This window comes from Colletotrichum fioriniae (assembly GCF_027942845.1).
Source record: "Colletotrichum fioriniae strain IMI 355084 chromosome Unknown scaffold_12, whole genome shotgun sequence".
Classification (NCBI taxonomy): domain Eukaryota; kingdom Fungi; phylum Ascomycota; class Sordariomycetes; order Glomerellales; family Glomerellaceae; genus Colletotrichum; species Colletotrichum fioriniae.
In genome coordinates, this window is record NW_027076848.1 from 985,241 (window position 1) to 1,006,240 (window position 21,000).

General features: G+C 50.8%; 5 protein-coding genes across 5 annotated transcripts; all 5 read left to right on the top strand.

The window, feature by feature from the left end:
- Positions 1-3,081: 3,081 nt before the first annotated feature.
- N0V96_009489 (uncharacterized protein) lies at positions 3,082-4,206 on the top strand (the record flags this gene model as incomplete). Its single annotated transcript, XM_053198314.2, has 2 exons — positions 3,082-3,662; positions 3,720-4,206. 2 exons carry the CDS (start codon positions 3,082-3,084, stop codon positions 4,204-4,206), a joined length of 1,068 nt encoding a protein of 355 aa, XP_053044207.1.
- Positions 4,207-9,867: 5,661 nt separating this feature from the next.
- On the top strand, positions 9,868-11,704 carry N0V96_009490 (uncharacterized protein; the record flags this gene model as incomplete). The annotated part of the gene is made up of 4 exons (XM_053198313.1): positions 9,868-10,290; positions 10,401-10,514; positions 10,577-11,287; positions 11,342-11,704. The coding sequence occupies 4 exons, from the start codon at positions 9,868-9,870 to the stop codon at positions 11,702-11,704; spliced, it is 1,611 nt and encodes a 536-aa protein (XP_053044206.1).
- Positions 11,705-13,252: 1,548 nt separating this feature from the next.
- On the top strand, positions 13,253-13,845 carry N0V96_009491 (uncharacterized protein; the record flags this gene model as incomplete). The annotated part of the gene is made up of 2 exons (XM_053198312.1): positions 13,253-13,261; positions 13,360-13,845. The coding sequence occupies 2 exons, from the start codon at positions 13,253-13,255 to the stop codon at positions 13,843-13,845; spliced, it is 495 nt and encodes a 164-aa protein (XP_053044205.1).
- Positions 13,846-16,050: 2,205 nt separating this feature from the next.
- Positions 16,051-18,359, top strand: N0V96_009492 (uncharacterized protein; the record flags this gene model as incomplete). The annotated part of the gene is made up of 2 exons (XM_053198311.2): positions 16,051-16,289; positions 16,373-18,359. 2 exons carry the CDS (start codon positions 16,051-16,053, stop codon positions 18,357-18,359), a joined length of 2,226 nt encoding a protein of 741 aa, XP_053044204.2.
- A 765-nt stretch (positions 18,360-19,124) lies between these two features.
- Positions 19,125-20,647, top strand: N0V96_009493 (uncharacterized protein; the record flags this gene model as incomplete). Its single annotated transcript, XM_053198310.1, has 2 exons — positions 19,125-19,394; positions 19,829-20,647. The coding sequence occupies 2 exons, from the start codon at positions 19,125-19,127 to the stop codon at positions 20,645-20,647; spliced, it is 1,089 nt and encodes a 362-aa protein (XP_053044203.1).
- Positions 20,648-21,000: the final 353 nt, after the last annotated feature.

The window sequence follows — 21,000 nt, forward strand, 5'->3', positions numbered from 1 at the left end:
TCTCTCTAGTGCTATTTACCCTCTTACGCTCGCTGCCTTGTACCGAGAGTTGGCTTACAGACTCAGGCTAACGGGCTTACAGAGCAACCTAAAGACGAACCTAGCGCAAAATTCTGCTAGACAACGGCGTAGAAAGGCAAAAAGTGTAAGTCAGCTGCAACGCAGCTGAGACTGAACATTGAACCCAACGAGTAAAAGCCCAATGAGGTCGGGGCCGGGCCGTTACGTATCAGCAGGGTTATTCCCCAACCACCATCAGCCCTGTGGTCAGGAGGGAAGCTTTTAGCGTTTGCCAGTTTTTGCCTTTCGACCGAGCTTTGCGCGGGATTGCATGAATAGTTCAGGGATGACCCCACTGGCGAGGCTGGAGTTGCGTCGCATATTTAATGCTTACCAAAGCTTCTTGTTGCATCTTTTGTGACTGTCAGCGTATTCTTGCCGTTTCGTAGGCCTTGGCGTCGCTAATTGTGGCTGTGCTTTTATCCTCGTGCTGCCAATGCATGAATAGTTGCGTACTTTGACAGCTGACAGACGGGGCACGATCGCGACATTTGACAGGCTCTTGGACTTTCGGCCGGCACTGATCATCTGTTTCCTTGGAGCAATAATGGCTGCCACCGTTGAAACCTTCCGCATACTCGATGATGATTCTTTCAACGCACATTACCCTTACTACCAACTGGACACAGACAATAACAACCCACGTCTTATAGATAAAGGAGACAGTAAGTTCGTGAAGTTTCCCTTCAGACTCGCTTTCTGGCATTGAGCGATTGGCAGGCTTTAGGTCATGCCAGGTAATTACCAAGCAATAGCCTCCGTCCTTAGTGCATTCAATAAAAGCCGTCAAAACCGGCTTTGGCTACGACCAATGCATTTAGATGCACACAGGTTGAACGGACAGAAAGTTCATTGATAGAAGGCTGCTACAAGTCTTCTATCTGGGACAGGGGTAAGATGAGCCTAACGAAGAACTCGATACCTCGCGTTTCCTCAAACGGAAAAGGAAAGAAGATGTTCGGGTTGAGAATACATTTTTCAATGCTACGGTGGGTTTATCATGGAGTCACTCTAGTTTTCCTGTCTCTTTGACTACAGTATGCAGATGAATTTTAATTGACTTTTGCGACGTTTTCAACTAAATCTCTTGCCTTACGATAACATGCTTGTGTAGTGTTATCAAGGAGATTTTCGCCAAAGTGGGCAACAAGTGCCCAAAATTACTCACTGCCACACAGCCCTTTAAGACTTCTTGCTCGTATTGAATATTAGGAGATCTGGAGGACTGTTTGTGCAAGGTGGAGAGTGATCCAAACATAAGTAACCTGTTATGTTTTGCATGAAGCACGGGCGGTTCCTGTCATGTCAAGTAACCTTATTAGAAGAAACAACCAAGCCACAATACCTACATGTATACCACGATAAGGATCAGACTTGAAAATCTTGGAAATATTACTGAGACAGAGCGCATCCTAGTACTCCGTCTCTATGAGCCCTCAATGGTATTTTAGGACTGACTCGTAGACCACAATGGAGTCGTAAGCTTTACAGGATTGAGATCGGCAGAACCGGGCTTAGCATGACGATCATAACACTACGGGGTTGCATGAACGCGATACCGAGAACAGGTTCGTAAAGTGACAGCTCTTGATGGATATTACGTTCCACATATCACGTAGCAGAGCGGTGAAACATGGCGTTATCCGACACGCTCGTACACCTGCAGCTGCTGTACGGCGCAACTAGCAGAGTGCACTCCATGATTAGTCTTCCATTCCGAAGCTGAGATATTCGGGAGATTACTGATATTGGCAATCCATATGAAACTGGATTTATGGCCTTCATGTCGTGACGGGCTTGAGGTGGATCTTGGTGCCGATATTCCGGATGAACTGCCATTGATCCGCTTCGGACCCGGCTTTCAGCAAAGATTTTCAAGAGGCCTGTGGTGGAGTTTTGCATGCCATATCAGAAGGTAAGGAAGATGAGGGGGAAACAGCACGTTTGCTTTTCGCTGTATTGCTGGAGGGATCATTATCTTAATTGACATGACATTAGTTTGCTCAACGTTGTCTTGCCTGTTAATCAACAACGTCGCGCTCTTCTCAACTTTTCACGATTCAATCCCATGGGCGGCCTTTCGGAGAGTCCAGGCGATCCAACTCTATGCTGTAACCATCTCTCGTCACCTTGAAAACTGCTATTTAAGCATGTTTAGCACAGGGCTAGACTCCCGACTCATGCGAGATCTGGGCGCAGATCACCTCATTCTCGCATAGCCCTGGTCGCCACTGCCCTGGGTGCTGCGGTACGCTGACATGAACGGGGCTGTACATTTCTTATTTCCTTCCACCCCATGATCCAGCCAAATTTTTGCTTGTTTGCTGGAACCGTTGAGCCGGAATCAAATACCTTCCGCTATACCCCTGATGACGAATGGGAAGATCCCGGTCAAATTAGCTTCCTGGTTGGTTCTTTGGGTGCCCGGTGGAGACTTCCACTCCGCCATCCCACCGACGCCGGAGTCCTCCGATGGGATGCTCATCGGACGAGCCTCCGGATTGGATACAAACTCCGTGGGGGGCACGAGACTTGACTCGTTAAAGGCTTGGAGCGGCTTTATCCCGCACATACTACTACTCTGTAGTCTGTACGCCATACCGCCGTCTACACGTACGCTGCCCTGTACGTTGTAGATACATCGATCAATACTGAACCAGGAACTAAGGATGGGACGAGTGGACCAATCTGGAAGGACGGTCGTGGATCGTCTCATCTATCAACGGCACCTCCCGCTGCTTTCGTCATGAAGCGCGCGGTAGACTTCGCCAGTAGCTTTCTACAACATGGATGTTCGTGTAGCATGACTGGCGGCCGGGGGCTGGTTCTAGGAAGGTATCATGAGATGGTGTCACTGGCCTACGGACACTTTGTAAGTCAAAAAGAAAAGGGGCGGGAGTGTCTTTATGCGCAGTTGTATAAGAAGGAGCAAAGAGGACTGCGATGCTCAATCATGTAACTGGCTCATCAACGGCTTTTCACGCGTTCTTTCTTTCTTCCGATCAATCCAAGTCTGTCACTATGGTTCGCTCATTATTTGCCCTCGCCCTTCTGGGCACTCAGGCATTGATCAACGCCGCCGCTGAAGTTGAGACCCGCACTATCGATGAGATCTACCAAGCTGCCCTCGCCGAGGGTGGTGTTGTCACCCTCTGGCACGGAGGTGACGAGTTGACGCAGCAGAACTCCTTGAAGACCAACTTTGAGAAGAAGTTCCCCGGCATGACCCTTAACGTTACCGTCGATCTTTCCAAGTACCATGACGGTAACTTGGATGATCAGCTCGCCGCCAAGAACGTTTTCGTCGACAGCATTATCCTCCAGACCCTCCACGACTACCCTCGCTGGGCATCTGAGGGTGCGCTCCTGGACTACGCTCCTCTTGGATACGACCAGATCCTTCCCGAGTTCAAGAACAACGAGACCGCCGCATACTATGGCCTCTTCATCATTGCCTGGGCTGGTCAGTGGCACAATGGAAAGCTTTCCGGCATCAAGGCTCCTATCGAGTGGGAGGACTGGGTCAACCCCGACCTCAAGGACAAGCTCGTCCTGACCTACCCCAACGATGACGATGCCGTTCTCTTTGCATTCGACCTCATGTAAGTTACGCCACCTCTAGCTTACTGTCGGCACTTAGTTCTAACAACGTTACGTAGTCTCAAGCAGTATGGCTCCGCTTGGCTCGACAAGCTCATCGCCCTAAACCCCCGCTGGGTCCGCGGTACTCAGACCCCCCGCACCATCCTCGGCCAGAACGGCACTCAGTGGGGAGCCACCTTCACCTCCTCCGGTAGCCTGACTCCTACCGCGCCCATCAACGTCTCCCACCCCATCGAGGGTCAGTTCGTCTCTTGGCCCCAGACTGGCGGAATTCTCAAGGACGCCCCCCACCCCGAGGGTGCTAAGCTCCTGCACGCCTACCTCCTCAGCTCCGAGTTCCAGACCGCCCGCGGAGGATGGAGCGTCCGCGGCGACGTCGCTCCCCCAGCCAACTACCCTGCTATCCTCGACATGCCCGGTACTGACCCTACCGCCTTTGGCAAGTGGATGTCTGACCGCGCGGCTGTTGAGAGACTCCGCTTCTGGCTCGAGGACCGCCTTGGCACTGCTCAGGGCCTTAGCCCCTTGATCGATGACTTGTAAATGATGTTGTCGGCAACTGCGTGGACTGAGGCAGTTTCATGAACTTCATGTAGATATTAACAGCTTGATTTAAGCAATAAAACCAAGTACATATGCTATGGCTAAACTACCCATCTTGACTACTTGAGCGCGTTGATTATGCATTTGACTGATTCCAACTAAGTGAGCATCGGATTTGGACCAGAGAGAAGTACTAAGTAGTATCACCGAGTCCAACCCTCCCGTAATCAGACTGAGATCAAAGCGAGACCCCTTCTACTCTATGTGTTCGCTCGTCCGCGGAGGACGGAATCATAGTCATTGAAAACGTCTAGCTCCTTTCATACGCGCATGGCCGGCAACATCGACCGATCTCTCAGGGGTGAGAAGGGCAGGTGATCGAATAGGAGCTGCCGGAAGCAGATGCCTTGCAGGCGGCAACTGCCCGGAAGCTCAGGCAACCCATGCAAAATTTTAAGGTGCGAATAAGCTATTATGGTCTGTGGGGTAAGGAGCTTGTTTGGTTTAGAGTGAAAATGGCGCGAAAGTATGCCTGATTGGGCCTGCTTGCTGACAACCTTGCAACTTCATCAAATATCACGCAAGGAAGGGCATGCAAAATCTCTGTTCCCCTGTTTATTGCTGATTCACCCTTATCAATCTATTCCAGTATTCTCTTTCGTCTTTTTCTGATTGAGTATTTTCAAATCAGCAGCGTTTCTAAGTGGTGAATGGAGAGTTGATTTCTTCAAGGGTCCGGCGATTAACCCCTCCGGGATCTAATTGCTTCCCGTCTTGACAGAAACAAGCAGGGTAATCCCTGCAGAGTTCTCGATTTGTTGCTCGTCTGGACCGCTCCATCTGCAATTCCTTCAGCTTGGTAACACCAACGAAGCATATACAATCTGGTTCAATTGATGTCTTGGAGGGATTTTCTATTGAAGCTCTATTTAAAATGTTGTAGACTAGAAGGGCTTCACGAACGAGGATCGTCGGCGCTGTACTCGGCGTTCTACGGATTCGCTAAGTAGCTCTGTGTAACTCAAGCTATGCCAGAGTATTCAAGATGGGAAACGAGTGTCTCTCCTCCTGAATCCAGAGAATTATTCATTCTTTCGGCGTTTTGGAGTGGCCTGTAACTACAACAGTTCGTGCTAGTATGAGAAGGGTTCTCAATGAGCTTTGCTGCCTTGGGGGTTAATCTAATGATCAGTGGCATGGCACGTTAAGCAGACGCCAAGAGACAATGCAGACCTGTTCAAGCCATGATACTCAAACATTCTCTTATGTTTGAAGGAAAATCAGGTGGAGAAGTAATTGCAGCAGGTTCAAGTCGTCTATATAAAGGGGTTTACCATTATGGACTGAAAGTAATTTGGTTGTGCGTAACTTTGCCTTGCATTTATTCAATATTTCGCGCTCATTTCAGCTCGGATATTCCCGGTACTTCAGAGCGCCTGTTGAGTTAAACGATGTCCTCCTGAAATGAGGATCTTCTGCGAAAACTTCATCAAGTTAAGGGACACATTCTGTGTCAGCTTTAGGTTGTTAGAAAGGACTGAATTCCGGCAAAGTCCTCTGGTCGAACGGAGCTATCCAATGGATATTATAGAAAATACAAATGTACTGAGCTGACTTCAGTATCCGTCAAACCTTACACGATAATTCGTTGTTCCTAGCAACACTTTCTGTACGTCAGTGAGTGATGTACGATGTGATTTATCTTTATCACATGGATGTCCGATGTGGCACGCATAGAGATTACCTTATAAATTGCCTAATGTCAGGAACTGATGTAGATGGACCGACTGACTCGATTGCTGTTGTACTATCAAAGCTTTGCCAGAATTGATACAGTACACTCTCCCATATGTGCCAGGACTCAGCGGACACTTGTAAATTGTCTGGAGATATATCACCGTCGAAGATGCAGCAGCGCAACTCGTGTCCAGAACGACCATCACCGTTGGCATACACTGCATTAGGACAGGCTTTCATTAGGCCGACACTTGACATCGCATATCATATTGAGTGTATAGGATGGTAAGGAGGAGGGAGAGGACGAAGTTTAAGTTCCTCAGCTTCTGAAGTCGAAGTAAGGTGGTCGGAGAGGCTTTTTGCGCGGCCCATACCGCCTTTGATACGTGCCTTTCCCGCTGACGACTCGATATTCTAATAACTGGGCTATGCTCTGGTTGAGTTCGTTGGACCGTTCGTGGTATCACTTGTGCACTTTGATCCAAAAGAATCTGATGTTCACTATGCCTTGCTTTAGATGCCTGTATTGGTTAGTCCTGGTACTATATCTCAAAGTGAGTATGGTTAAATCATTTTCGGACGTTACTTGGCTATAAACATGCGGGGCTCCTCATTCCCCGTCTTACTTCAAGTCTGGATCTTATAATTGCCATCATCTGAGACATGAAACACCAGTGTTGAAGCAATAGGACATTCCTTTGCTTTGATGTCAGGATACCTTGATCGGTAAAGGCGAGCTGCAGGATGATATTGCATTTGATGGCCCGTTGTGAAGTGACGATCTGCGACTCTGGTGGCCCGAAGATGATCTGGATATACAGGATCTTTTCTAATAAACCAAGATGAAAGGTCAATGAGTCGCAAATATATGTTCTGACAAACTTGTGCGAACAACGTGATCTGAAGATAATTTACCCTGTTTATCCTCGATGGGGTTTTGATATGCGCTACATACAGTAAGGAGGTACTGGGACTGCGAAGTGCCGCATCATTGAAATAGTCCACTTGAGCATACATCATACAATTATGAAACAACCTCAATTTTCGCATCTACCACCATCGCAGCAAGTCTGTCTCCAACTTTTTGGAAGTGCTCCCCTATGACTGCAAAATCGAAAGGATAGTCGGTCATCTAACACTATCCAGAGCCGTTTCCTTTGTTTGTGCTGCTCCTTTGCTCTACTTTGGGCTCCTGGTAAGTGTTAATAGAGTCGCTGACAAAATGCGAGAAGATATGAATGCCTAAATTGCCACTTTATCGAACTGAGGCGACCAAAATGACTACATAATTCATCAAGCGCGTCATTAAATGTAGACGGCTATGTCACTTTAGTCTAGAATCCAGAAGTGCATCTACTAATCCGCTGTAGGCTCAACTCTCTTCGGATGAGACAGGGAAGATGATGGTGAACATTTTTCTCAAAGCATGAGCAATCTTGAGTTATTCATATGTAGTTGCTAGAAGCGTAAATGTTTGTTTAGGTCGCATGCTGCATCAACTCATAAGAAGGCGGTGGGTACAGCGGGTGAGCGAGCGTGTCTTACTCAGGGGTGACGGCCTACGTTCTGGCGAGCCCACGGCATTTCCGAGCTTCTTTCGCTTTGAGAAATTGCAAGACCACAAGGATTGTGCTGTAATATCAGCTGAAGAACGGAAAATCGATTTCGCTCACTGCCGTTACTATGTTCGCTCCGCAAAATTTGAAGTCTACCCAGCCGCTCCCAGGATACAGAGGAGTAGGAGGAGAGAGCAGCCCGCTCCGGCAAATACACGGATATGGCTAGAACAGAATCTTTTAAATGCCTTACCGGCTGCTTTCGTCGTATTTCTCCGCCTTCAAAGCATCGATTGTGCAGATGCGCAACACGCTGTGGGGGTACCATGCACATCTTGCGCAGCCTCTCGTGAATCCCACGTGCGTTCTGTAGCACGCCCGATCTCGGAACTACTTGACCTTTCTATTAAAAGAGAATTCGCGTAAGATATCTCGGGGTATTCCAGTGCACCGACTCGGAGCAATGGACTTTCATGTGTGCTATTCATGAGGAACCAAATGAGCCAATAGGTGCCGCGGACTTCGGATTGCGGCTCTGAAGAATGAATACCAGAATAAGCCTTGGCACTCTTGGCGATGCGACCCCAATCTGTACGGAAAATAGCGCTTGCAGCGCCTTGTGGCGAGAACTGTATTCGAAGCGACGATGAACATGTTCTCAAGTCTCAACAGCTTCACTCAACAGATATGGGGGGGTCATTTTCGTTTTTCCAATCTACACGGAGCTCGGGAAAAGTGTTCCCTTCTCCTCAACAGACTAAGCTGGATGATGTCCACTGCAGTTCGCATGCAGACGCAGCAAGAACGACTCAATCCCGCCAAGTTCAGGCCAGCATCCTGCATTGCCCAATATCCTCCAAACTGCACAAGGAAGTACTTTGTAGGACGAATTCCGCTCAGCGCGGAAACAAAACACCTCAACTTTCCAACAGCGATATCGCCATCAGGGGTTGAGAAAATTCTGTTTCTTGGCTGTAATATGGAAAGATAACGGTTCCAAGAGATGCCCAGGCGGGAGGCTCAAATTTTCATGGCTAAGCGTCTCGCCAAGAGCGGTGGCCGAGGCCTTAGGGCGACGGTTGCCGGGCCTTGGCAAGCCATCTCAGGCGCCAAGGGGCAAAGAGCCTCAGCGGATCTAATAAAGTTTCGGGAAGAATTCAGGCAAAAGAGAATGTTTCGATCTTCACCCAGGAACTCAACGTCCTCTAACCTTTGCTTTACATTTAGCTACTCTTTCGTCAAAGATCCAAACTGTGAATAACAAACAGAAAAAGAGCGAAGGAAAGAGGAAAACCTCAGAAAAAACTGGGAGCGTCCGGCATCTTGTTGATGAGTGTTTTTTTTTTACCAGTCCAAGTACTCAGGTTTCATGATCAGGGGAGGAAGAATGAATACGCTAACGGGGCTCGTCATACTAACGGGTTTACGGCGGCATTTGAAATGCACAGACACAATTGACATCATACACCGCAACCACCGAGTCAAGCAACTTTGCCTCCTCTGCATAATCCGCTATCCAACACGACCACAAACGAGAAAAAGTTTACTTTACGGGTGAGCGTATTGCCGCCAATGAGTGAAGCCGCTTACATAACTCAACACAATCATCCCCGGAAGAGTCCATTGCCCTCATCAGACTTGGGATCCTCGTTTCTGCATATGCAGCCAACGGAATTGGCATTCGGCCCGTCGGCTGGCTTGGCCCCTCGGGGGTTATTAGCTTACCCAGAGCCGCAATCGGAACTTCCATAAGCAGGGTCTGCCCATCGGCCTTTGCCCGGCGCCTGGAGGGCAGATCCGAAATGCGTCGCTAATGCAAATGTGTCAACCATGGAACTTCGAATTCCTGGACAAAGCAGAGGAGAAGAGGGGGGCCCACGGGGGAGGACGTCCGTCCGAGATATACAATGCTGCTTATTCGCTATCCCCGGCCGCGTTCGTCTCCACGGGGAAAAACACAACCCCGGGCCAGAGTGTCACGCACCCCGTTGATATTCGGTGGACCTGGAGACGGATGTGACGGAGAAGCACTGAATTCCAGCCAGATACTGCAGAATACTCCAAAGTACCGAGTGAGATTTTGACGTACGCATCCTCTCAGATGACAGATTTACTCCAGTCGTCAGCTGCAAGCCCCAGATTGTTTCCCCCAGAGTATGGGTCTGTGAGGGAGATACGGATTATGGGGGTTTATGGGGAGGCTCCGCTTCGATAGACATACTTATGGATCACGACCGCAGTTAGGGTCTCAAATTTTTTCGTCTCTTCTCTCTCCATCCTCGAGAACACCCTTTCTCGAAGAACACACACCTCTTCGACAACTCACTTACACCAACTTATCTGAGCTGTTGTAATAGACGGACACAAAATGGGTCTTCTCACCATCGTCGAAGAGAGGCCGACGCCGCCCTCGGTCTACAACTGGCGCATCTACGTGCTGGCCGGCATCGCGTCATGTGGATCCTGCATGATTGGCTACACGAGCGCCTTCATTGGCACGACCATCGGTCTCGACTCTTTCAAGGCCGAGTTCGACCTCACCAACAAAACGACCGCCGAGAGACACGTTATCAGCGAAAACATCGTCTCTCTCTTCGTCGCCGGCGCCTTCTTCGGTGCCCTTCTCACCTACTGCCTCAGTCATTTTATTGGTCGCAAGCGTTGTTTGGCCATCGGAGCAACCGTCTTCTCTTTGGGAGCGGCCTTGACTTGCGGCGCCAACGGCAACCTTGGACTTGGAATTCTCTACGCTGGACGTGTCTTTTCGGGTTTGGGAACTGGAGTTGCTTCTGTGAGTCTTCACGATGCTCCTGAGTGACTCATCTCGGTCATCGACCGTTCTCCACATGATGGGCAGCAACAAATTGCAGTGTAACAATTGCTAATACACGGATCTTATAGAACATTATCCCCGTTTACATCTCGGAACTTTCACCGCCAGCTATTCGTGGCCGTCTGGTCGGTCTCTACGAACTTGGCTGGCAGATTGGCGGTTTGGTTGGATTCTGGATCAACGTGAGTTCTTCCACTAGCCTACAACAAACAGCCTTCGTGAATATCACTAACACGTTACACAGTTCGGTGTTGAGAACAGTGTTCCCGTCGGCCGCTCACAATGGATGATTCCTTTCGCAGTCCAGCTGATTCCTTCCGGTCTCCTCCTGGCTGGATCCTTGTGGATTCGTGAGTCTCCCCGATGGCTCTTCCTCCACGACCAACGCAAGGAGGCCATGGAGAACTTGTGCTGGATCAGACAGCTGGAGCCCAACGACGTGTACATTACCGAGGAAATCGCTGGTATCGACAAGATTTACGAATCAACCAAGGCCACTGTTGGATTCGGCTTCTGGCAGCCCTTCAAGGCCCTTGGTGCCCGTCCCTATCTGCAGTGGCGCCTGTTCTTGGGCTGCATGCTGTTCTTCTGGCAGAACGGCTCCGGTATCAACGCCATTAACTACTACTCCCCGACCATTTTCTCCAGCATCGGTGTTGAGAGCAACACTGTCAACCTGATGACTGGTATCTTCGGTGTTGTCAAGGCCGTTATGACCTTTGTCTGGCTTCTCTTCCTCGTCGATCAGCTCGGAAGAAGAAAGCTTCTTCTCATCGGTGCCATCACCGGTTCCCTCTGCATGTGGGTCATCGGAGGCTACATCTGCATCGTTGAGCCAACCAAGAACCCTCAAGACCACTTGACTGGCAGTGGCATCGCTGCCATCGTCTTCTTCTACCTCTGGACCGCTGTCTACACCCCCACCTGGAACGGTACCCCTTGGGTCATCAATTCTGTAAGTTGATCCGCTCTGTGGTGACATTTGAATTGCAGCTAACAAAACCTAAAGGAATTCTTTGATCCCAACTTCCGTTCCTTGGCAAGTGGTGCAACCACTGCTAGCAACTGGCTGTTCAACTTCCTCGTCTCCCGTTTCACGGAGCAGATGTTCGCAGCCATGGGATACGGCGTGTACTTCTTCTTCGCCGCTCTGTCATTCCTCGCCTTCTTCTTCGCCTTCTTCCTCATCCCTGAGACGAGCGGTGTTCCCCTGGAAAAGATTGACAGACTATTCGAGATCAAGCCCGTCTGGAGAGCCAACGAGACATTGATGGCCCAGCTGAGGGAAGAGGAGGTACAGTTCCGCACGGACATCAAGGACGAGGTTATTCACAAGGAGCAGGGCACGTCGTCAGAGTCGGACTCCCCATGAAAGATGAAAGAAACTGCGCTGGCAAACGCAGATACACACATGACATGATTACGAACAGTACATAGACATGGAGATAGACCGGCATTTTGATTTATTGCGAGGGGGCATCTGTTTGCGAATACCCGGCATCGAGTTGTCTGCAATCTTGAATAAAAGACATTTCATGGCTCGAAACCACCTGACCGCCTTGTGGTGCACTTGATTTCCTACGGCTACCATGACTATGTCTACCAACTTGCCCTTCTCTTTTACTCCAAGGGGCACTTTTGCTTACCGAAGACATACATGAACAGGGTAGTAAACCATAATCTTGGCTTTTGAAATCATCCTCTGTGCGCGTCTGGATGGCAATGTTGGGTCCTGGGGTTTTTTTTTTTTCTTTTCTTTTCTTTTTTTGTGGTGCCGAGATTGCCGATACTCAACTGCAACACCCAGAGGCGCTGCGAACTTCCTAGTCGAGCCAAATGCAAGCACAGCTGGATACTATCGTGGCAATCCTGGTGGCAATGACTATGTGGCAACGGGGCCAGCCCACTTGCCGAGAAAACTTGGGAAAATCTCAGGAATTCACTCAGTCAGCGACTCAGCGCCCGGATTTTTGCGCTGAACAATAACGGCCTATTTCCGGGGTCGCGCCCTAGGCCGCCCTGCCCGTTTGAAGTTGGTTCGGATCTAACCAGAAGATCAGTTGACCAGGGCTATCCAAGTAGTCGATCAATGCCAAGTACGCCTGCCGCTAAGGAGCAGGAACTACCATTAAGCGGCTGCATGAAAAGGGTATCGTTTTGGTGTTAATTTCCGGCGGGATGAAATTCTCCTAGTGGTGCTGCACATCGCTTCACTCTGCCGTTGAGGTCTGTGTCCTTGAAATTTCGGCGCCTACTACACCAACTGCCTACATAAGCACGCGCAACTACAACCGAAATATGTCTAAACAGAGACGAAGCCAGAAAGGATATTTTGTGTTAGTAGTTAATTGAGACTCAAGTCTTTTCCAGGGAGTCGTTAGGTCTTGTAGAACCTAGCGCACTGTAGGTACGACAGCCTGCCTGCCTCCCGAGGGCATTGTGAGTTGATGATTCTTCAACGCTCCAGCGCATTACAGCATCCCAAAGCTGCAATCCCTTGTGTGCCAGAATTTCCGACCTCTCAGTCGGATTGGAGAGTTGTTCTGCGATCATCAAGAGTCTTGTACGCTCGGCAAGAGGATTAGGAAATAATTTACGCATGCTCCAAATTGCCGTTCCGGTAGCTACGGCTGGTGCCGACTGCCCCGCCCCGGTCGGTCGGGGTAGAATTCCGGGTGCCTAAGCAGAAATCGGGATTTGGTTTCCGTGCCAGACTGCCCGATCCGGCCGGCAATATCTAGGCCGGACGACGCACCGCCCAATAAAGACATCGTCATCATTATCATCGTCGTTGTGGCCAGAGATCACATTACCTACCAACTTGCAATTTCGCTCAAACACTCTGAAATCTGTCTCGTCATCCGGTTTAACGTGTACACTGCAACGACTGAACCAAATTATCACCCAAGAAATAACCACTATGTCCAGCGTATGTGGCCTGCTCTCCAACTCCATAGATCATCATCATACACGCAGTCCGCTGCGAAGTATGAAGCTACAATTCCCTACTGACAGTCTGCGATGTAGTCAAACATGCGATCAATCAACCATATCGGCGTGTCCGTCCCGGATATCGAAGCCGTGGTAAAGTGGTATAGCGAAATCATGGGTTTTGTCCTCGTAAACGGCGTAATCAAGCACATCAAGCGCTCCGAGACACCAGACGCCGGAATATTCAAGATTTACCCAGACTCCTTGCAGGAGGTCAAGTTGGGATTCATGGCGACTGGCAATGGTGTCGGGTTCGAAGTCTTTGAATTCGTCGACCCGGCTTACAAAAAGGCCGACGATTTCGCTTACAACGTGGGCGGCTTCTTCCACTTGTGCGTGACGGATGCTGAGCCAGAGGCTCTTTTGACTCGGGCTATACAAGCCGGGGCCAGCAAGATTGGGGAACCGACGCTGAACCCCCTGAGCGGCTCGAGGTGTCTGTACTTTAGGGATCCTTGGGGCAACGTGTTGGAGATTTTGGATATGAGCTTCGATAGGATGAGCGCGCTGGATGCAGTCTGACAACTAACGTCGATGCGATTGCAATCGCATCTATAGTGGTATTGGCCATAGCCTTATAATGTCAGGGAGTGAAAGACCAATCTCTATATCAGCTCACCAACGTGAATGATTACAATTTACTTGGTTAGTACCGGGACCAGCTACCATCTCTTTGACCAAGACTAACATGACTGCGGTGAGCTCGACGCCAGTTCGCTTGTTCCCATTTGACCAAGCCAAGTTTGACTCTTTCTGACACAGCCTATGTCAGTGTTCCTAGCTTCTCATTTCGAACCTCAGCAGCTGCTTGCCGTTTTTAAATGTTCTAGATTTGATTACCTGCTATCCTCGCTTCTTGATTTCTGAGCCATCTACCCACTCTACCTCCTCTGGAGTGCTATCGTATGTAACGTCTAGCGTGAACTAAAAGCCTGACATGATAGGCAATGCAGGGGAATCGGGCCTTTCCCGGCGGATAGTCTGGGGAACCCGCCTCCAAGTTCAGTCCCCCACATCTTCGTATGTTTAACGAATACGTTCTCTGGGGCATGTAACCCATTAGACCAATCAAGCAGATCCTCATCTTCCCTAGGTGCTTGCAAGAACTATTAGCCTACAGTTATACCGGAATCATAGACCCTTAGGTCTAGATTTAGAAATGGCTCCCGCCCTCACGTTGATTTAACAGCCATTATCGGGAATACTTCTTTCATGGGGGGAGAGGCATACCGTTACCGTCACCGCAAGCAAGTCTCGCGATGCTCTTCAACCGAATGTGCTTTCTGTTTACGATCAACAGAGTATGACAAGAGCCAACATGCTAGTATTACTAGATAAGCGGAGCTATTGATTAGCCATTGAATCTCAATTCTCATTAACAGAGAAAATGAACCAATTATCACTAGAAGCTATCTTACTCTGATATCCGCGACCGTTTAAACCACCACTCAAACTGCCAGTCCGACCCCAACTCAGCCCATCAGTTACGCCATACCTTCAAATCTCCAGACTTTTCCCCCAGACGGCACAACCCAACGAAAGAGATGAACTGCGGGATGACATGCGGGGAAATATGGGCCTACCCCTCAAAAATGATGTGCTGTGGTTACATGGATTCTTGGCTCCGGATGTTTAGGCTCAGCAGATACGCGTATAGGTCTGTGATTGCGCCGCTTTCCCAAATACGCGGGTGGTGACGGCGCAAGCTTGGTGAGGCATTGGAGGAACCGTGAAAATGTCGAGCCATATGCCGGGCCTATGCAGAGTTTGTCACTTTTGATCCGAGTATTCGTACCTGGGGATTTTGAGCTAGCGAAAGGATGATGTCAGGTGGTGAGCTCAATTGCTGCTACATTTTCCGTAATCTCAAGTTGAGCTTCCTACGGGAAAGTCGACTACATGTTTTGACAGCTCGTCGTTGCGCATTGAATCTTTACTGGCCTCTCGCAAAAGCCAATCTCATTCTGGTTTGAGAAAGAGATTAGGATGCAAAATGGGGAAACAAAGGTTCTTCTTCAGCAGTTGCGTCGCAGTCACCAGAATGATGGCTTCGGAGCTCTAGTCGCCCCCTTGACTAAGCTGCTCGACGAGTCAAACTACGACTTGATTACTACCCCGAAATACCGAGTGTCACTATGAAGAGCTTTCCCCGCCTTGTTCTCTGTACGGTCGATCTGTATCCTAGTCCAAAATGCGTCGGCCCGATATTGATGTGTCGTTAACCTCGTAATCCTTCGACTAACGTTGCGTACCTTGCTACTTACACACACAGATCACCAGACGACGACTGCTTGGCCGAGTATCCTCTTTGGTAAGAGTAACCGAGGCTCGTAGATCTTATCCTCAGTATATTAGAGAGAGTATCTGACGAGTATAAATGCGCTGACTTCAGATCCCCTAGACGGGGCAGGGAAATTCACGGCCATGGAAAAATCAAGCTTTGAGGTGTATCCTGCTTTGAATAACTGTCACCGGAATCATCGACAATCATGCTGTGGATATCACTCCTCCTCCTCGCCGGAGCCCAGCTCAGCCTAACGAGCCAAATCCACCACCGATCCTCCAATAATGGTTCGTACCTCACCCTCCACACTTAACATTCTTTCCTCAGATACACCTCAAGTTTCTTCATCGCTAACCTCACGATAAGGCACCAGAGACAGAGTCATAGCCCTCACCCTAGCCAACACCCTCCTATCCCACCTCACCCTCGAAGAAAAGGTCTCCATGATTGCAGGAAACTCCTCCGCAGGCAACTGCATCGGCGTCATCGCACCCATCCCCCGCCTCGGCTTCAAGGGAATCTGCATGCTCGACGGACCCAGCGCCGTCAACCGCGCCGACCTCGTCAGCGTTTTCCCTTCGGGTATAACCGCTGCCGCGACATGGGATCGTGATATGATTTATCGTCGGGGCGTTGCGCTTGCGGAGGAGTTTAAGGGGAAGGGCGGGCATGTGATTCTCGGGTACGTTCAGCTTCATCATTCTTTCTCGTTGAAAACCAAGTCATACCATGATTAGGTATGTATTAACACTAGTTCTACAACAGTCCCTCAACAGGCCCCATGGGTCGCGCAGCCCTAGGCGGCCGCAACTGGGAAGGCTTCGGCCCGGACCCATACCTAGCAGGCGTCACCATCGAGAACACAATCACTGGCATGCAATCCACTGGCGTACAGACCTGCTCCAAGCACTACATCGCCAACGAACAGGAAACCCAGCGCTCTAATACGCTCCCGACCTCGCCCAACGGCACAGCGATTGAGGCAATCTCGTCCAACGTTGACGACAGGACCATCCACGAACTCTACCTCTGGCCGTTCGCCAACGCCATCAGAGCCGGCACGACGTCCATCATGTGCTCGTATAACCGCTTCAACCAGACGTACGCGTGCGAGAACAGTCATCTCTTGAAGGAACTCTTAAGAGACGAGCTTGGGTTTCAGGGGTATACGGTGTCGGATTGGTTTGCGACGCAATCTACCGCGGACTCTATCAACGCCGGCCTCGACCTCGAGATGCCGGGCGCTGTGCCGGGGAACTACCCCGGTGCAGTGACCTTCTTCGGCGACAAGGTCCTCGAGGCTGTAGCCAACGGCACCGTCACAGAATCCCGCATTGACGACATGGTTCGTAACATCCTGACGCCGTATTACCTCCTAGGCCAAGACGCAGAATCCTACCCCTCACCCGACCCGTCCCTCCGCTTCGTGACCCTGTTCCAAGAAGTCGGTCTGCAAGTTGCCAAAGACACGGGCTTCATCCCCGACGACTTCGTCTTCACCCACGGCCGCGACGTCCGTGGCGACCACGCGAAGCTCATCCGCGAAATGGGCTCCGCCGGCACAGTCCTCCTCAAGAACGTGAACCAGACCTTACCCCTGTCGAACCCCAAGATCATCGGCGTCTTCGGCAACGACGCGGGCGAGATGACAAACGGCTTCCTCCGTCCCTCCGAAGTCCCCGAGGACACCAATACGGGCACAATGATTATCGGCGGTGGCTCCGGTACAGGGCGCCCATCCTACGTAATCTCCCCCCTCGCCGCCGTCCGCGCCAAAGCGGCAGAGTACGGCGCGGAAGTCCTCTACGTGACCAACAACGACGTCCTCGCGGCCAATGACTTCCGGGGTGTATACCCCCCGCCCGAAGTCTGCCTCGTGTTCCAGCAGACCTTTGCCAGCGAGAGCTTCGATCGCACGTCGTTTGAGCTCGACGGGAACTCTACGGCCGTGATCAACAACGTGGCGGACTTCTGCGAGACGACGGTCGTGGTGACCCACTCGGGCGGCGTAAATACCATGCCGTGGGCAAACCACACCAAGATTGGCGCGATCCTGGCGGCGCATTACCCTGGCCAGGAGAGCGGCAACTCCATCGCCGATCTTCTCTGGGGCGACATCGCGCCTTCGGGGAGGCTGCCGTATACCGTCCCGCGCAACGAGGAGGATGCCGGCCCGGCGATTGTGAATCTCACGCAACCTGTCGTTGACCCGCTTGCGTGGCAGGCTGATTTCACCGAGGGCCAGATGATTGACTACCGCCACTACGACGCGCTTGACATTAAGCCGTTGTATGAGTTTGGTTTCGGGCTGACGTACACGACGTTCGCCGTGGTCGACAACCAGATCGGCGTGAGCTTTATCGGAGGGAACTCGTCCATCGCTGCTCGTCCGGACACGGCAATCCCGATCCAACCCGGCGGTCATCCGCAGCTATGGGAGGATCTGATCAGCGTCAAGGCGTCGATCTCGAACACAGGGAATAGGACTGCATTTGCCGTCCCGCAGCTCTACGCCTCCTTCCCGGCGTCCGCGCCAAAAGGCACGCCAAAGAAGGTTCTAAGGGGCTTTGAAAAGATTCAGATCGAGGCAGGCGGCTCAGCCGAAGTGGAGTTCCGGCTAATGAGGCGGGATGTCAGTTTGTGGAACGCGTCGGACAAGGTGTGGGTGATTCCGGATGGCGAGTTCACGTTCCGGGTCGGCTTCAGCTCAAGGGACTTGCCGGCAGAGAAAGCCTTCTCGGTGCTGGGGTGATGTATGAGGACAGAGCGGTGATGTTGAAAGATGTCGCCAAATCCGTTTTCTATTGTTCAGAGTCAAATCAGTAGTCTTCCTTGCTCGCAAGATGGCGGATGTTCAGCTATCAAACTGGCTGTCGGATCAGTGGTAGGAGGACGGATGGTACATAGATGCGAAAGTAGCAATTATCAGATCTGTAGATGAATCGTTAGGTCCGTTAGCAAGTAAACCATCCAACCCATTCATCTTCCCTTCTCGTGACGTTTCATTCCTCGGCTCCGTCGACCCTGGCGAACTTCGTGTTGCACAACAGTAATGGTAGAGGTTAATATTGTTCCGCCACAACAAGCCCTTGAGTACAGTGTCGAAGAGGATATCATTCCCAACTGCAGCTCTATTCTCCTTCAGCCACTCAGGCCACGGAGTTCGAATCGTCTTGCTTGCAGGAAAGTGCACGGGGCGATTTGAGGTTCGAGGGGTGATTGCACAATGGCGATTGTGGTTGCACATGGCCAAACCCATACTCAAACGTAGACAAAGAAACCAGGCACACGAAAGAGTATGCCCGGGCGGAATGACCGCTGCCCTCGAACTTGGTCTTTAATCCCCTGCGTCTTCGTGGCACCCGAGAAGTACGCGATCCGAGAATAAATGTTGGCGTCCGTACGTCTCACCGGGCCAGGGGTTTCCGTCTAGATAGCATTCCACAAGATCCACGTTCGAGCACATTAGTCATAAAAGACTTCAACCGAGAAAACTATCAACTCACTACGGCTAAACATGAAGGCACTGAGCCAAGCACGGCTGGTCGACTATTCGGATAGCGAGGATGAACCAGAATCAGAAATTGTAGCTGCACCGTCGGCTACTGGGCCTCCAGATGAGGAAGGGTTCGCTCAAATAGTCATTGGACTACAGCACGAGTACACAAAAGAAGTCCGGGAGTTGCAGGCGCGACAAGAAGCAACAGATCGAGAGATGGCTTTGCATGTAGACCAAGTCAATAGGAGGTTGGAAAAGCAGCTCAACGTCTTGACCTCAGTCGTTAAGGTAAGTTTTCTCTCGTACCCGTCTATCTCTACGACGGCCTAGCTGGTTCACTTAGTCGTCTTTGAGGTGATATCAGCTATTGCCTAGGATTTGCTGACTGTTAGTAGGAAGTTTTTGGAGTCGATCCACTAGATCTGGCAGTGAGAGATTGCGCGCAGCAAGACAGCGGTAAAGAGAGCCATGGTAGAGGTGCAGCTCCTCCATCGCCATCTCCAACGCCACCAGTGCCCTGTGAAAGATGTGATCTGCCGCTACCAGAACAGCAATCTATCACAGTGGCGTCCAAAGTTCGGATAGCCAGGCTTCAGATACCCCATGAGAGTCAAGCGTCACGACCAACGGCCTCTCGGACGTCGCTACCGGTGGTGAGAAGAAGCACTGGTAAGAAAGCGTCCAGGCCGCGGGCAGTTGCGTTGAACCGACGTGCGAATCAGCCTTTGAAGAAAACGAGGAGAGAGAATGCCGATATCGATGACAGCAGATACCACCCGAGGGAGGTGTTGGAGGTGGAGCCGGGAGCACTGGACCCCAGAACCCCCGAAGCTGAGCAAGTCACAGACATTGCTGCCAATGAAGCTGTTGTTCGCCGTAAAGCGTCTCGACAAAACCTGCTATCCCCAAGAGACCCTGTCAACCCGTACGATGACCCGAAGTACTTCAGCCCACTGACCGTCGTTGGCAAGGATGGAGTTATGCAGCCAATATTCAAGTTCTATCCGCACCCAGCGACAGTCGAAGAGCAGTGGGCAGAATATAAATACGGTCTCCACGGCCAGAAGCCCGTCGAATTGCTAGAGAAGATGTACCGGGCCAAGTGGCGAAACGGCACATATGGGCGTTCGTGGTTCACTCGTCGAAAGGCCTTTTGGGACAAGGTGAAGGGGCTACTGGATCAAGGCCGCACGGAAGAGGAAGCGCTGGGTATTCTGAGGGACCTTGGGAGCGGAAGCGTGCCGACTGTAGTTGCCATTCTGTGCAAAGAGCGTGGAGGGGGAACACGTCCAGGGAGACGAAAGTCTCGGGGCCAGTCGGTGTACTCGGTATGCGGCAGTAAACGTTCGCGAGATGAGAGCTCCAGCAACGAAGAGAGCAGTAGCAGTGAATCGGAGGATGACGAAGCCCCGAGACCCATCCGGTACAATCCATCGAGGCTACGGAAACGACTTGTGGTGTCCATGGATAGGGTGAGCGGTAGCGATGAGCCTGAGTCGGCGCAATACTCCGAACAAGAGACTGATGGTTTGGGAACCTAAGGCTGACTGATAGATTGAGCTGGGGCATCGTTCGTCAGGCTTGCTGCAATGTAGTTCAGTCGTACTGAAGGTATGTTGTCATAGTATTGACCAGCTTCAACACACTGACATAACAAGCAGACTCGTTTTTAAAACCTGCAGACTTCTGTAGGAATAGCAATGGTGAAGCAATCGCGATGAAGATGGTGAAGAAGCCTCCGTAGCTAGTGGCTCACAGCGGAGTGAAAGCGATTGCAAGTTGAAAACTATTCGGGTCTGAGCACCGTTCCCTCTAAACTTTGGATAGAGTTGCCGGCAACGATGGGCCATCGTGAAGGTGTCAAAGATGGTCCCTGATGTGAATTGGCTACTCA